The sequence below is a fragment of the Leptidea sinapis genome, chromosome 43 (genome assembly GCF_905404315.1).
Source record: "Leptidea sinapis chromosome 43, ilLepSina1.1, whole genome shotgun sequence".
Taxonomy (NCBI): Eukaryota; Metazoa; Arthropoda; class Insecta; order Lepidoptera; family Pieridae; genus Leptidea; species Leptidea sinapis.
Genome location: NC_066307.1, coordinates 2,583,961 through 2,601,781, shown reverse-complemented (window position 1 = coordinate 2,601,781; position 17,821 = coordinate 2,583,961). Strand labels below are relative to the sequence as shown.

Below are 17,821 nucleotides of genomic sequence, written 5' to 3'. Positions count from 1 at the left end.
CCAACAAGTACTTTTTGAAATGTTGTAATGTCTTTACCACGGCCAGTAACTCCCTACGAGTTACACAGTAGTTTCTCTCCGGCTTCGATAAAGATTTGCTAAAATATGCAATTACAACTTCTTGATCTCCTCTCTTCTGAGATAGTACTCCACCAATTCCGGTATTGCTAGCATCAGCATCCACTATGAATCTTCCCTCTGTGTCAGGATATCCGAGGATAGGTGATTCACATAGTCTTTTCTTTAACTCTAAGAAAGCTTGTTCGCATTCTTCATCCCAGGAAAAGGCTCTTTTCTCCTCCGTCAGTCGATGTAAGTGCTTAGCAACCCGGCTTGGAAAACCTTTTCACAAAGCGTCGCTAAGCATAGTCCTAGAAATGGTCTCACATGTGTCTTTTCTGTCGGCGTCGGCCAGTCTTTGACAGCACTTATCTTGGCAGGATCCGTCGCAACGCCTTGCTCCGAGATAACGTGCCCCAAGTAATTCACCTGACGTTGAAAGAAGAAAAATTTCATTGGACTCAACTTAAAGTTGACAACCTGCAGTTTACCGAAGACTTTTTCGAGCTTCTTAAGATGATCTTCAAAACTTCGTCCCATAATGATTATGTCATCCAAGTAGACAAGGCAGGTTTCTCCCAACATACCTGCCAGCACATGCTCCATCAACCTTTTGAAAGTAGCTGGGGTGTTGCATAATCCGAAGGGCATTGTTTTGAACTGCCATAATCCTTTTCTGGTTGAAAAAGCCATGCTCTCCTTGTCTTTAGGGTGCAGATCGACTTGCCAGTAGCCACTTTTCAAATCCAGAGTAGAGAACCACGTCATAACACAAAGTGAATCTAAGGTGTCATCGATTCTTGGCAATGGATAACTGTCTTTCTTAGTTACATCGTTCAAACGCCGAAAGTCCACACAAAATCTAGTTGATCCATCCTTCTTCTTCACCAGAACCACAGGAGAACACCATGGACTCGATGACGGTTCTATCACACCATTTTCTTTCATATCCCGAATCATGTCTTCCACTTCTTGTTCGCGTGCAAACGGAATACGTCTTGGTCTTTGCCGTATCGGAACAGTGTCTCCTGTGTCGATCTTGTGTTTCACCAAACCAGTTCTTCCGATGTCCCCGTCGTTCTTCGAGAACATCCCGGAGTAGCGTAGCAGGAAATTTCTCGCTTTTATTAACTGTAGCTTGGTAAGATTGTCCTTACAGCCATTCAGAAGTTTCTGTATGTTCACATCCTGGCTTGCAGCTACGGTCTTCCTCCCTTCTCCACACTTTCTTAACCATGCTATCTCCTCTCAAGCTCGAATCACTGTTCCCTTCCTAATGATTTGCTTGTGCTCATGAGGATTAAACACGGGAACCATCGCAATTTGGGAGTTTCCCACAACAGTCCTGGCTGGGATCCATGTCGTGTCCGATGTCTCTCTTTCTATTATAGCGCATTTACAAGGTCTTCCTCTGTCTTCCTGGATTACCGAGACTAGGGTCTGCGATCTCGGATTTAAAGTAGTGTCTCTTAAGCACAACACTTTCCCAAAAGTTCCACATTTTATTGGAATTTCTTCATCCCCATGCTTCAATACACCATATTTCATGTCAATGGTACACTGAAGATTTCGAAGAAAATCCAACCCAATGATGCAGTCATCTGTGATATCCGCGATTACCACTTTTTGTCAGTACAAAGTATCCCCGAGTTTCATGGCCACGACCTTCTCTCCCTGGACTGGTATGCGCTGGCCGGTAGCTGTTGTGAGTGTTTAAGTTTACATTTTCTGGCATATGTCGTCTTCCGATGCTCTCAAGTCCTCTTTGGCTAACGACTGTACGAGAGGCGGGAGCCTCACGTACAGTCGTTAAGTACAGTAGTCAAGCCTGGATACGGGAGTATCCAAAGTGAAACGGCAAGATTTTCCATTTATCATTCCTTCTATGACTAAAGTGTTTCCGTCACATGTCTGCTTAACGAAGATCATTGGGGCTTTGCTTCTACCGGCCAGCGCCCACCCCACTGCCATGGCCTTTTCCTGCTGCTCCAGCGGTGATGCTGAGACCGCCGCATCCTTCCTACCTTGTGTTATGCTCTCACGCCTGGGGCAATTGCTCCTAATGTGTCCTCGCTCCCCACACCCATAGCATACTGGGTTATATGCTTGCCTTCGGCTGGAATCTGCTGGTACAATTTTGCGGAGTCTCAACGCTCGAGAATCGTGGCGAACCGCTTCCACTTCCAACGCATGTGCCACCGCTTTCTTCAAGCTGGTATGATGACTCAATCGTGCGGCTGCTCTAACTTCGGCATCCCGTATTCCATCGATGAAAACTTGGAGCAACATTTCTTTTATTGCAGCTGGCGACGACTGATATGCTTTACGCACTAGTTTCTCGGCTTCCACGGACCACTGCTGTAGAGTTTCACTGGCCCTTTGATTGCGGGCCTTAAGTTGCGCCCGGTACACATGCTTGAGGTGTTTATCACCATAGCGTGCCTCCAACGTGTCAAGAAGGTCTGTGTAGGTCACTTCCTCCTTCCCAGCGCCAAGTGCTTCCAATGTTCAATAAACGTTTTGATTTTGATTTTGATTTTATCCTTGGAGAGGTCTTCATGCAGGCCTCGAAGCTGCTCGTCCTGGCGGCGCGCTTTTTCTTGCATCATGGCGGCCATCTGTTGCATGAGCGCGCTGATGTCTACAGCAGAAGCATGCGGTGCTGACACGATCGCACTGCCTCCAGAGCCGGATGCCTCCTGTGACTCCACCTCTGCTGCAGCAGCTGCTCCTGCCTGCGTTTTCACTCCTTTCTCGTTCCTGGGCACCAATGGCATCTTTCCAATCCCACTTCTGACACCAATTGACACGGGAGTAAGTCAGGGATTGGAAATAATACTCCGCTTATAGAAAGGAGTCTTTATTTGCGTTCACTTTTCTGAACGTGCACTTCGCCGGTCTGCCACTGTCCTCTTGTCGGCGGCGATACCTTTATCGCGTCACACTGCACCGAACACTAAGTCTCTTCTATCTTCTTCTTCTTGGAACACTTCCACTTTTCACTGCTTCTTCTTTTCTTCTGCTTCTTCTTCTTTACACTTTCGAGTCTGATCTAGAACTGGCGTAGGTCACGCTTAGTACGGCTTATATGCCCCCGGATTCGTTCTATTTTCAAAATGATTCTCCCATTCCATCTTTAAATTGAAATTGTACTAGAAAATTCTTTTAACTATTTTTATCCTGCTAACACATTTCCCACCCCTTTTTTTTGTTCGATTTGATCCTGAACTTACTAGAAATTTCCTTTAACTTTACAAAACCCAAAAAATTCCATAAACAGGTAGGTGTATTGAACCCGGGTCTACAGCGTCTAAAGTAAACACTTTTCCGCTGAGAAATTAACAATGTCTTGAAGTTTGATAACTCTCGTCTTATACTTCTAAGCGTAGCTACGCAACAATATCATATCTATAATATTAACAAGATTCGATTAATTTGTTTTTTGCTAAGACATGATAATTTCAAACGCCAGAATTTTTATTATACATAGTATTACTGATTGTAATGTAATTAACTAAACTGAATTCGAGAGTGTTTTCTTACTAAAAATCTATTAAGAACAGCAACCATATTAATGCATATATAAATAAACCTAGATATTAATACACAATTATGTAATTATAATGATAGTTATGTAACGTTGGTATAAATCGCTAGCGACAACTTACCCAGATAAGCCTTATAGCGGTTGTTACGGTATTTAGTTAGAGTACTTTTACTGTATATTATGAATAATTATGAAAAAAATGTCTCGTGGGCAAGTGTACTATGGCGCCAACTAACAAATAATCATTTATTGCCAGCATTTAGAAAATATAAACGAATGGATGGTCAAATCTGTACCCAATTCATGATTGTCACTTACTACAACAAATTGCAAGTTGAACGTTAATCTCTATTAAATCGTACGTTATTACGGCTTCACTCATATAATATAATAGGTTCTACGTATTTTTGTTCACACGAAGTTACCACTTAGAATAAAAATTGCGCACATCTTCGCAGTATTTGGAACATATCTTCAATAAATATCTCTTGACTTTCCATTCTTTAAATATTGAAAAATCTACGAAAAATGTTGGTATTGAATTTCCGAATAGGTATTTGGAAAATATATTTATGTAGTTTTAAACTACATTATGTTTTTCCTAAACAACGATACAGGTCAGCAGAGAGTATTATTTTTGCGCAATTTTTTTCTGATAACACATAATATAATTTTTTACCAACGTGATAATTTTTTATTTATTGCATTATTTCTCATAACATATAAAACACTCAAATGAAAACACAATTTTTTATTCAATAATGGCAATATTAAAGTAAGTAAGGACCTAAATTTGTGTACAATATTTCTGTGCAGAGAATGTGATCAATAATCAAACACAACCACCACCTGAAAATTACTCAAATAGAATTTGAAGTTACCAGAAATGGGAATAGAATACTATTGTCCAGTTATGTTATTGATTTCTACCTTTATTTTTATGCAAATCAATTCACATGCAGTTCATGAAAGAAGAGGATGATACTTCAAAGAGCTCGTCAGGTCTAAAATTAAAATCATTGTTCATAACAATAATTCTTTTTTTTTTTTTCTGAGACAAACTCATTTCTGAAACAAATATCATATTATTGTATGTAACAACTTATACTTGCCTCAACTTTGACCAAAAACCTCGGCGAAACGAATCCTTCAATATCTGACTCAGGATATCCAACAACAATAGGTTCATTTTCCAATCCAACGAATATCGGGCTATTATCATTAATATCCTTTACGATAAGATTGACTAAGGTTCGTCTTGCATTATACGAGATACTGTCAGTTAGTATCCATTTATTAGCGCCGTAGTCGTAAGGCCCAAGCCAATTCTGTTCGCCATTTGTACTTAACGATCGTTTCATTCTTAAGTCGCTGCCACAATGTAAGTTGAGCTCCACTTGTATTTGTGAAACTGGCATAAAAGCTATTGAAACGTCTTCTCTATCAATAGATTTAGTATGTAAGCCTTCGTCGTCTACGTACAGCCAGTTTTGATCGATCGGCCAGCGGTTGGTTAATACATAATTACACAGTGGATGTTTGGTACGATTTAATGGTACTAGATTTAAATGTTCTTCTTCTTCGTATCGTTCAAGAATCAGAAGAGGTGGTTGATTGTAAGTTGTGTTACAAGCCCCATTCTCTTCAATAAAAAGGAGTATCTGAAAACATTAAGAGTATCATAATTTCATTGTAATCTACATGTTATCAGAATGAGATGAAACCTTTTGGAACTAAAACACGCGTGGTTAGTCAACTTGCTAAGCATGGGTGAAGCAAACCAGACGACACAAGTGGGATGGAGCGCCGATAGATTTATTACTATGATCATATTTTAAAACTAAAATGTTTTTTTCCAATCTGCCTATTAATTATTTAGAAATTATTTTCAAATAGGTTAGTCAAATGTCAAATTTATTTTTAAATTTCATTCTTTTGTGCTGTGTAGGTTAAGAAGTCCAGAAGTTTAGTTGAGTCTTAGCATTTGTTATTAGCAGAGCTGGGAACAAAATATCGATCCAAGGTTTGTTCGTAGAAACATGTCGACATGGCTATACACGTCTTGTGGTAATCTTCTCGAATCACCGCTAGTAGAAAAGATGTTCTACTTACTCAGCTACGCTCCAAGTTTTGAACTATTCTGATTATTTTGAACTTTTTGCTGATGCGCCTTCACGTGAAATTACTTTAAAAAGGTCTTGCGCAGAAACTGAAGAATAAGAGTTTCGTTCTCGACTATTTCGTTCAATAGTACCAATATTTTGGGAACAGAAACTAAAATAAATATTTTGTGTTGTCGGATTTATAGAAGTAACTTCTGATTGTGACCTACATGAATAACTCGTCTTGTGTACTGTTTGAACTAATATAATACTTAAATACCAAAAAAAACTAAACAGAGATACAGATTATTAATATATTGTTCTTTTTTGAAAAAAATATTAAACTGTCGCTAAAAATCAAGGAGATCTCAAAACAATCGAAAAAAGTTGATCGGAAAAATTCTTTTTAAAATTTGACATTCAAGATGTTTCCAAGAAACAATAATACATCTATGTATTTACAAGGACGTCTCGTCATTAGTACCTATGAGATAAATGCCATTTTCATCACTTTAACGTCCTAATAATTCAGTCTCATACAATTTGAAACGGGCACGCACTTGTTAATTGTGGAAGGTTATTAATTATTATTATCATAAACGGCAAACGTCGTTAGCGACGAGACAAAGGGATGAATGTATTCATTAAATTTAATTTAGCGTCCCATTATTGTAGTTGATTAACAAACCTTATTAAATCACAGTTTAATTACAGCTGACCTCTTCCATTTGGATTTTTTTTTGATTTGATTAACTCTTACAGTTAGTACATTAGGACTCAATGAGCCCAAAGTCAAGAAGCTTATTAAATCTTCTTTGACAAAGAAGGCTTCCAATATAATAGTATATAATATAGAGGATGCATGTTTAGGCCACATTCTGCGCAGGCCAACTTATATTGTATAACATATAGTAGGCTAAGTTGTCATATGATTTAAAGGGTGGGCTAGGTGTTTTTTTATCAGTTCTTCTCCCCATTACAAAGCCCCTTTACGAACTGATGTAGATTCATGATGTTTACGGAGTGTTGTTACAATATGTTATTGTCACTCTACTGATTACGGTGGAAGTCGATGGTTCGACTACCGGCAGGTGAAACGTTTGTGTGGTCAATATGAAATGTTGTTTTTGAGTTATCTCCAGGGGCAGAGTTGGCTTAGGATGCTAGTTAGATGAGTATAACAGCTTTTTCTGCCATAAATCAGTAATGTACATTAATTATTGCGTTTTGTTTTGTATGGCCTCTTAGCTAGTTGGCTATAGAGACTTAACATTACACCAAACACAGCGGAGGTACAAACCAACGTACTTATAAATGACCAGAGATTGGAACTTGTGGACACTACGGTCTTCCTGGGTATCACGTTAGATAAAAAGCTTCAGTGGGGTCCACATATTACCCATCTAGCAGATAGACTCAGCTCTGCGGCATATGCAGTTAGAAAGATTAGAGAGTACACGAATGTTGCGACCGCTAGATTAGTGTACTTTAGTTATTTTCACAGCATCATGACGTACAGTATATTACTATGGGGTCATGCTGCTGACATTGATATAGTGTTTGCTCTGCAAAAGAGAGCTGTTCGTGCTATATATCAGGTTGGTTATAGACAGTCTCTCAAAGAAAAATTTAAAGAAATAAATATTATGACTGTTTATTGTCAGTACATTTATGAAAATTTAATATATGTTCACAAAAATCGTCACCTTTTTGCTCTTAATAGTGATTTTCATTATTATAACACTAGAAATAAGGGATTGCTTGTAACTAATTCTAGTAGGCTTCATAAGATACATAATAGCTTTAAGGGTAAATGTATACACTTCTACAATAAAGTCCTAGCCACTGTTCAGGCATTGTCTATAAATAAATTTAAATGTTTTATAAAAAAATGGCTCTGTCGTAAATCCTATTACTCCACTGCTGAATATCTAAATGATCGGACAGCCTGGGACTAGATTGTGATTATTTTATAGCAACTGTACAATATTGTATATTTTTATTGAAAAGAGCGCAAAAAAAAAGAATGCTGGGAGAGTTTCTTGCGCCGCTTCTTCTCTCTCAGAGCGCCATTTGTTTCCGAAGCGGTAGTAGTATCTAGTAGTATAAGAAATGACATCAAAAAGAATTCTAAAGGAATCAATTTTGAGAAAATAAATGCCTTTTATGCCTTTTATTTTATGTCTCAAAGTGACGAGCGCAATTATTGTGATGATGCTATTAATGTTGGGTGTGGCGGGTCGTGGCAGAGTGTGGTGGGATGTGGCAGGGTGTGGCGGAGTGTGGCAGAGTGTGTCGGGGTGTGGCAGGAAATGGCAGGATGTGGCAGGGTGTGGTAGGGTGTGGCAGTATGTGGCAGGGTGTGGCAGGATGTGGCTGGGTATGGCAAGGTATGACGGGGTTTTGCAGGTTGTGGGAGGGTGTGGCAGAGTGTGGCAGGATGTGAAAGGGTGTGGCAAGCTATGGCGGGGTATTGCAGAGTGTGGCAGGATGTGACAGGCTGTGGCATAGTATGGCGGGGTATGCCATGGTGTGGTGGGGTGTGGCAGGGTGTGGCGGGGTGTGGCAGGGTGTGTCAAGGTGTGGCAGGGTGTGGCAGGGTGTGGCGGGGTGTGGCAGGGTGTGTCAAAGTGTGGCAGGGTGTGGCGGGGTGTGGCAGGGTGTGGCAAGGTGTGGCAAGGTGTGGCAAGGTGTGGCAGGGTGTGGCGGGGTGTGGTAGGGTGTGGTAAGATGTGGCAGGGTGTGGCGGGGTGTGGCAAGGTGTGGCAAGGTGTGGCAGGGTGTGGCTTATTACTATCAGGTGAACTTCTTGCTCGTCTCGTCACTTTGTCTCATATAAAAAATGTATACTGATGATCGGTTAACCTTTGGACATGTAACGGTAGCCGTATTCGTCTGCACCCCTTTAGCCAATTACTGAGCCTAATAGCCACAGTAAGCAATATGGCGGTGTCAGTCTGAAGCGTAATGTTGATGTGAAACATTATCTCAAAAATGGGCAAATGTAATGTTCTTTTATTTAGCCAATAATTGTTGGGAGGACACTCAACCCTTAAAAAACCTTCAAAAACAATCGTGATTCAACATGCTTTGGTGTAATTATCTGTGCGAGACATCCCTGTGCCTAGTTTGGGGTTATTTGGTAATTTGTATGAAAAAGCTTCCACGGTGTGTACTTACACCGTACCACGAGAAAAACATGATCAAGGCGAGATATAATTACAGCCATATGAGAAATTCTTCTTCTTTGGCACAGTCCTCACAACTTAGCAACCCTCCATAGCCATTCGCTTATACTCTACTTCTACATCTTCTCTACACAACTAATGCACATCAATATAGGCGTATAATTAAGTCAACTGAATAAAAATTTATTACATAGATTGCTATGGGCCTGATGAGAAAGCTCATGGTCGCTTAGAGGGCAATGGAGAGGGCTATGCTCGGAGTTTCAAAACAAAGTCATAGCCACAGCCCAAATGATTGCGAAACTAAAGGGGCAGTGGGCAGGGCACATAATTCGATGGGCAGATGGCTGTTGGGTATTAAAGTCCTCGAATGGTGACCACGTACCGGAATCCTCAGTGTTGGTAGGCCCCCCACAAGATGGACCGACGATGCGGTCAAGATCGCCGGAATACGTTGAATTAGGGCAGCGCAGGACCGTCGTGGAAATCTTTGGGGCAGGCTTTTGTCCAGCAGTGGACGTCTTCCGGATGATGATGATGATAATGATGCGCGTAATGTTTGCAAGGCACAGTCAAGAAATCAAGTGAATGTAATACTAGATACTCACGGGGGCTGAAGCGGTGACGTGTGTGAGTACAGTGGTAGCTCTAACAGACATGTGGTACGAGCCAGCGGGGGCCGCCGCGGACAGATAGATCTCACCGTTCACGTTGATGAAGAGGCGAGCTTGAAGATGATCTATTAGAACAATACAAGCTGTAGCTAAACATTTGTACAATTGATTGACTTTATTTCAAACACCAAAATTGTATATAGAAATTTATTTCTTTCGTTAGACGTCCTGTTGATGTACCATTACGGCTCATTCACATAAAGAGAATGAAGGCCACCGAAATTTCTCCCTTCTCTTTTACTCGCTTCGCCATACTCTCTCTCTCTCGTTTCTTAGTTTTCACCCTTGTTTGTTAAATATCGTCATATTGTGTATATATCAATATGCAGTTTCTGGCATTACAATAATTGACAACATTGGTTCGTTACAACCACGAAATTTTTTGTGGGAGATGACGTTAGACGAACATACGTATGGGTCACCTAATGCTTTGATTATGACCACGACGTGTACTCACCTGTAACACTAGAAGAACGTTACCCATCTTATAAAGCGTTGAATAATAGAAAAAATAATCTTTGAAGTACCTCAGATATAACGTGAACAACATAACAAATACCGCGGTCTATTCTACGTGATTCAATTATATTAACCTTTTTCATTTCATTAGCTCATGCTTCCACTGGGGACATATAATTTCATCTTATGTAATATAATATGATGTTTGCTATAATGTTAATGTCTATTTTTGTAATTTTTTCATCTATATGTGCATTTACCATGATATTTAATAAATAAACTTCAATATTTGATAGCAATATAGTTTCTAGCTATATTAAGAATAGGGATTATTTTAAACAAATTGCCTTCACACAATAATATGCCAACACACATTATTACTAACGCTCTAATATTATATTTTTAGCTATTATCACAAATTAGTTTGCATGTGCCTGTTTTCTATTGTCGACTTAGTACTTTATCCCCAATGCACATTAAATTCCACCACAATAATTATTGCTTAAACTCTCCTCAACAGCTAATGTTACAATTATATAATAGTATTTTTAATATAGATGAAAACATTGATAACTTCTTTTCAAATTTTATTAATTTTAAAAAACAAATTTTATTGCTCTACAACATTTATAGATTTTAGATTTTTAAATATCACATATATTTCGTATGATAACATCAGTGCTGTGCGACGCATGATAGAGGAAGATAAGAGAGTGACCTATCAGCATATACGGGCAACCCTAGGCATTGGTATGAGTCAAGTTCAAAAAATATTACACGAACATTTAGGCGTCAGGAAGCTTTGTGCCAGACGGATTCCCCATACTTTAATCGATGACCCGAAACACCTTCGCATGGACTGCTGTCGCCAAATGTTAGATAAGTTCAACGGCAGTGACTCAAATGCTGTATTTGACATCGTCACAGGTGATGAAAGCTGCATATATTGCTACGAACCCGAAACCAAAAGACAATCAGCTCAGTGGGTGTTTCCTTTAGAGGATCGGCCAACTAAAGTAAAGAAAGTAAGAAGTCAAGGAAATAAGATGATTGCCTCATTCTTTGGTCGGAAAGGTCATTTAGCGACCGTTGTGCTCGAAGATGGAAGGGCAGTTACTGCAGACAGGTATGTCAATCGCGGTTTGCCTGTTGCCTTCGACACGAAAAATTTGACAGCAGCGCCCTCGAAGCAGGATCCTTCTTCAACAGGACAATGCTTCAGCGCACTCCGCAAAACAGACTGTTGAATATTTGACTATGGCAGGTGTCGAGATAATTTGTCATCCGCCATACAGTCCTGACCTGGTGCCCTGCGTCTTTTATTTATTCCCAAGAACTAAAGATAAATTTCGAGGTATTCGCTTTACGAGCCCTGAAGACGCGGTGAAAGCGTACGAAAATGCCATAGAATAGGAGAATATTAAAATAATAATAATTAATATTAAATTTTATATAAATTGAAAAAAAATATTATTTATATATAATAAATATAAATATTATATATATATATATATATATATATTAAATATTTAAATAATTATATTTATATTAAATATATTATATTTATATATATACATATATTAAATATATATATATATATATATATATAAATATAATAACTAATTAGAAACATATATATCTTATTGATAATAGTTATCTATTTAAAAGATTACTAATCGCTTTATCATTAATTTAATTTACAATATGAATATTAGGAAAAAATAAGAGGACAATATTAAAATAATGATAATAAATATTAAATTTTATATAAATTAAAAAAAAAAATTATTTATATATAATTTACTTTGAAACGTGACACTTATTATGTCGAAAGAATATTATCTTAATCACAATAATTTGAAGCTATATTCACTTAAAAAAGACTTGTATGATTGTTAACAGGATTTATGAAACGCGACTCAATTTGCTGCAGCCAAGACAGATTGGAGAATTGGGAATTAATATATTTGGAGAATGTTGGCAATTTACCAAAAGAAGCATTTTGATAAATTAAAAAAAATATGTGTGTGCAAGTCACACACGGTAGAAGTGAAACTTCTGAAAAGATCTTGATTAAAAATAATCATTGAAAAGTGTTGAAAAATAAACAGTCGCTTTATATAAACCGTATATTTATAAATACAAAAAAAAACAATTCAAATTTCATCATTTTCAATACTTTTCAATGAGTATTTTCAATCAGGGTAGGCTACAATAGCATAGTCTATGGAGTATCAGAAGTATCAGGATAAATGTAAGGTTTACTTAATTTCACCACGCTTTCAATTATAAAACATATTACAAATTCTGCAGCTTTACAAACCTCATATACGTCGCTTGAGGCATATATTATAATTCCACCTCCATCTCGTGAGCTGACTAATTTGTGGTACTCAAACCTACTATTCACAATTAAAAAGTCGATGCGACCCATGGATTTTAAATGGTGAAATAGAGATCTCACCACATAATTAGCTATATATCCAATTATTTGCTATATTTATTCGAAAGCTTGGTTATGATCTAGTAAACGAGACATTATACCTCCATTTTTTCTGGTATATTAACAAATTTAATGTATAAATAAAATAAAAAAATCTATACTTGTTTATATTAAACTTAAATGCTGAGTGTTTATGCTATCTTTGATCTTAACTATTTGTAAAAATTTGATTTATTTTTTCCATACGCCAAAGAAGTATAACTTCTAACGCGTGTACATAAGTACACACACTCTTTTTTTTTCTAACTTATCTATAATATAACTGTCACTTTCATTCTGATTTGCATCATCAGTCTATGAAGATGGAGCAGTTGTATTAATATAATGCAGTGAACACATAAAAATACTGACGTTTTGTTCGTTAGCACAAAGTTTCTTGATTACAACGATTTTATTTGTTTGGCATTAGGGTTATCATTATAACCACACGCATACGAATAGCCCCAAAAATTATTTTGCGTAGTGGCCATCTTGGATTTCAAAATTGATCCCAAATTCGTTCTTTGGACCCTCAAGAACCTCGGATACGAAATCCAAATTGTTGAAATCATGCTTTTACGTGGCAGCCATCTTGGATTTCAAAAATGATTCCACATTCGTTCTCTGGACCCTCGAGAACCTCAGATATGACATCCATATTGTTAAAGTCATACTTTTGCGTGACAGCTATCTTGGATTTCAAAAATGGTCTGAAATTCATTGTCTGCTCCCTCGACAACCTCGGATACGATATCCATATTGTTGAAATCATAATTTCGAGCGGCGGCCATCTTGGATTTTAAAAAATCTGTGTATAGTGCACCAGACGTTATGCGACAGAATTGCCATCTAAAGTTAGAACTACTTTACTACTATTTAATACACTAGATGTCCCTTACTCTCTCTCTTAATCTTTCTCACTAGCTCTCTCTGACCTCGCACTCCATGGCACTGTGCGTGATGTGACATTCGCTCTATCTCACTCTCTCTCTCTCGATCTTTCTCACTCGCTTGCTCCCTACTCTCGCTCCATGGCTATGTCCTTCATGCTACGTTCGCCCTTTCCTACTCCCTCGATCAGTCTCAATCACTCTCTCCCTCTTCTTTGACCAAAACGCTGCACATCTTCGTGACGCTAATATTATTATTATTATTGCGTTTTACTCGTAATATTTTACCCTCATGCGCCTAAAGAAGTTTCGCTTCAAAAATGTTAACTTTTTGTTCAGTACAAAGCAGTAGATATAGTGCATAGACATTTTAGTATATATATATACTCATCATTTATATTGATTTTAAAGACTTAATAAGTCGATATAACCGAGCAGTAGGTATAGCAAGTTTATGTTTGCTCCGGGTGTTAATATTATAATTTTCTTATTAAAATTCGCTAATAAGCCTTTTTCATTACTTTATAATAATAATATATTGCGCGGCAAGAGTTACTGCTAACAATCCTAAATGGAAACGTCTGAAATAAACATATAATTTCCTATTAATTATTTTGTTAATATGCTAATTTACTAATAAAAAATCTAAATATAATATCTTAAACTCTACCGTAATATCTCTGACGAATGCTTAATATCTGTGCTGTTGTTGGTTAAATATTCCGCGTTAAATGCATTTGAGGCTTGTCGCCAGATAATTTGTACGAGTGAGAAATGATTCTGCGGTCGTGTGATGTCATCAGCTGATGTTTTAAATTGATTGTTATTTACAAGATTACCACATCATTATTTTGAAACCATTACTCATCGAGACATCACTGATAATCAGATAAGGCTAATGCATTAAATTAGTCATGGTATAATTAGGGAGTCTAACAAACCAAATGATAAAAAATATATACAGTTCATAGTTTACTATGTGAGACGAACTGCAAACGATACACTAAAATCGTGTTAGTTTTCGAGTAATGGTGAGGTGTTGGAAGGTTTTGTAAAAAATAATATATCTGTTTGTTTTTCCTCACAAAGATGCTTACACTAATACAGAAGACACATAGTTTTAATTGTTTTTAAAGTTTGTATTTATAAGGAGCTGGAGTCTGATGTAAGTTAGCTCTATATTACAGATCTTCAGAGCCTCATCCCTAGATATCAGTTTGAAAAATAAACCACAAGTGCACTAGAGCGAAAAAAATAATTTGAAAAGAAAATACTGTATGCTTAAACAGTGTGTTTGTTGTACACACTCGATAGTGTATCAGTGAAGAAAGTTTAGTCTAATTCATGTGAAAAAATATTCGAATTGCAGAAATTTATATGTATTTTACTCAATTTTAAGTAAGCGATGTCAATTAATAAAATGTTCGACCTATAGAGCCATACTATGTGTACAATTTAAATTATTTTGGAATGACTTATAACTTCGACTTATAGAAGGGTTTTGATTTTCAATAATGTAGGTTTTCGGTCTAAATGAAGTGAACGTTACATTACTTCCCGAAGTTTTAGATTGACCGAAGTTCAGCCTAAAGTGCATTTACTATAATATTGAAGGATTGGCGAATAGGCTTAGTTCTGCAGCATATGCGGTTAAAAAAATTAGACAATTTCCTGACATAGATACGGCGCGACTAGACGACCGCCCTCAGGATATTAAATAAAAAGTTTAATTGTACAATATTACTTTGTAACCATATTTTTTCATGAAAAAAAAAAGTTTGTTGCGCCCATTCTTCTCAGGTCTGAGGCATTCTCTTTGGAATGTATGGTAGCTGTTCACTTTCGTTAAGTGATGTCTCATCCTATTTTGAATAAAAAAAATGGATTTGAATTGAAACAATAAAAGTAAGTAAATAATTAACTCGGTAGTCATGTAAGTTACATTCTACTTATTTTCTAATTGGAACATTACAGATATGCGATCAAGATGTAACTTAATTAGTTAGTTATTTAAATATAATTTCACCATTTTAGAATACTTCCTACCCATAGTATCTATATACGATCTTAAATGTATTGAAATTCTAAATACCAGAAGACTCAAGTTTGCGCGTTTACCACAAAAAAAAACCCCATTTGCAGTATCACCGCTCTTCGACAACACTTCCCTTAAAGCCTCGCCTAGTATCGGAATAACGGGTCTTGAAATCTCGAGCGATTGCCAATTCCGTGGCCATCTGGAGGGTAAAGCCAAATTGGCTTCGAATAAGCTGGGCGTCATTAATAGAGCACGGCAATACTTCAAGCCGGCCCACATTCTAGCGCTCTACAAAGCGCAGGTCCGGCCAGACATGGAGTATTGCTGTCATCTCTGGTCTGGCACACCCCAGTATCAGCTCGATCCATTTGACAGCGTGCAACGCAGAGCAGCTCGAATTGTCGGGGACCCAGTGCTCTGTGAACGGCTGGATAACTTGGCGTTGCGTAGAGACGTCGCTTCATTGTGTGTCTTCTACCGCAAGTGAGGAAGTGAGGATATCATCCCCAACATCTGGATGTGTGGCGGTCCTCCACAGTGTGGTTTTCAAGGAGCTTTCTCCCTCGTACTACAAAGCTGTGGAATGAGCTTCCTTGTGCGGTGTTTCCGGGACGATACGACATGGGTACCTTCAAAAAAAGCGCGTACACCTTCCTTAAAGGCCGGCAACGTTCTTGTGATTCCTCTGGTGTTGCAAGAGAATGTGGGCGGCGGTGATCACTAAACACCAGGTGACCCGTACGCTCGTTTGTCCTGCTATTCCATAAAAAATAGTAATAAGCTTTTGTAAGCTTTCATAATAGCTAATATTTTTAAATATTTTAATTTCAATTCAGATCTAACAACATTTCTGAAAGTCATCAAGACTATTTCAAGACTATATTGTTTATATTTTTCTAGACAAATGCCGTGAATCAAATCCGGGAATTAATATAAAGTCTATAGTATAAAATAGAACATACTAACATATTAATAACTTGATTACTACATATTAATGTAATGCCAAGACAGACGATGATGTCACCAACTTGTTGCAAAATTAGTAAAGTTCAAAGGTAAAAGGTAAACATATCGATAAACTATGAGGCACAAGCTTACAATTTTATAATGTTGCTCCCTCGTGTGTATGTATGTAAGAGGAAACAAACGAGCGTATTGAGGGATCACCTGATAGGTGTGATCACTGCAGCCCATACTCTCTTGTGATAAGAGAGGAATCACAAGAGTCCGTATGGCAAGAATTGAACCTGGCGCAGGGTACCGTAGTCACAGTCACCGGTCTACCTACTACGATACAGACAAATTAAGAAAACTATACGGTGACTAAATGTTTTATTATATTATATAAATTAAAATTGATATCAATATAATTACTTTGTGCATTGTGCTTCTAAATAAAAGGCAAAAAGTATTTTAACGAAGATACTTGACTAAATTAAAATATGTACAAACATGTGCAAAATCGATATATAGTAGGTATGAAATATAGATATTTATGGAATATTCATGAGGTAAATACATCACATAAAAAAACTAGCATCAGTTGTATAGGTTACAAACAACCCGAAACGTAGTTTGGTAGTTAATTAACAAAAGGGTCCAATTGAATCGTTAGTTTTTGTTGACGACGTCGAGTGTATGTAGTTTGGGTCCGTGATAAAAAGGATCCAAGATTATTGAACCTCGACCTTAATACTTTTTGTTTTTAATTGGACTCTAGGTCAAAGAATCAGTATCATTCGTTTCCGGGCAATTGATTTGGATGGACGCGCGATGTATGACCTTGGTGATTCATAATATACATTTATTTATCTGATAGACAAATATGTCTAATTGATGACGCTAAATTGGTATTTAGATATCAAGAAAAATGTTTCTTGCAATATCGCTCATCAACATAAATAATCATATTGAAGTTGATTTTTCTTATATTATTGATTGATTCTTATATTATTATACAGTTACACAGAAAGTTATTAACCAGTGTGTGTGTTGCCGGTGTGATGACATACGGAACGCAGACGTGGTCACTGTTGGCCTTATGAGGAAGCTCAGCGGGCAATGAAGAGGGCTATGGAGTTTCCCTGCGAGATCGAATCAGAAATGAGGAGATCCGTAGCCCAAATGGCGAAGTGGCAGTGGGCAGGGCACGTAGCTCGATGGACAGATGGCCGTTGGGGCAGTAAAGTCCTCGAATGGCGACCACGTACCGGGAGACGCAGTGTTGGTTCCCCACAAGATGGACCGATGATCTGGTCAATAAGTTGGATGAGGGCAGCGCAGGATCGATCGTCAGTAGCGATCTTTGGGGAAGGTCTTTATTCAGCAATAGACGTCTTACAGCTGAAATGATAATAGTGATACAATTTTTTTCTGTTTAA

At 37.6% G+C, this 17,821-nt stretch overlaps 1 protein-coding gene across 1 annotated transcript in view; it reads right to left on the bottom strand.

Moving 5' to 3' along the window:
* The window catches only part of LOC126977109 (uncharacterized), a 36,554-nt gene extending 19,080 nt beyond the window's left edge, over positions 1–17,474 (bottom strand). Inside the window, exons 1-3 of the mRNA XM_050825810.1 lie at positions 17,422–17,474; positions 9,506–9,636; positions 4,720–5,268 (exon numbers count right to left, since the gene is read on the bottom strand). Coding sequence (XP_050681767.1) covers positions 4,720–5,268; positions 9,506–9,556 — 600 coding nt within the window. The 5' untranslated portion in view covers positions 9,557–9,636; positions 17,422–17,474. The remainder of the gene's footprint in view (positions 1–4,719; positions 5,269–9,505; positions 9,637–17,421) is intronic.
* Positions 17,475–17,821: the final 347 nt, after the last annotated feature.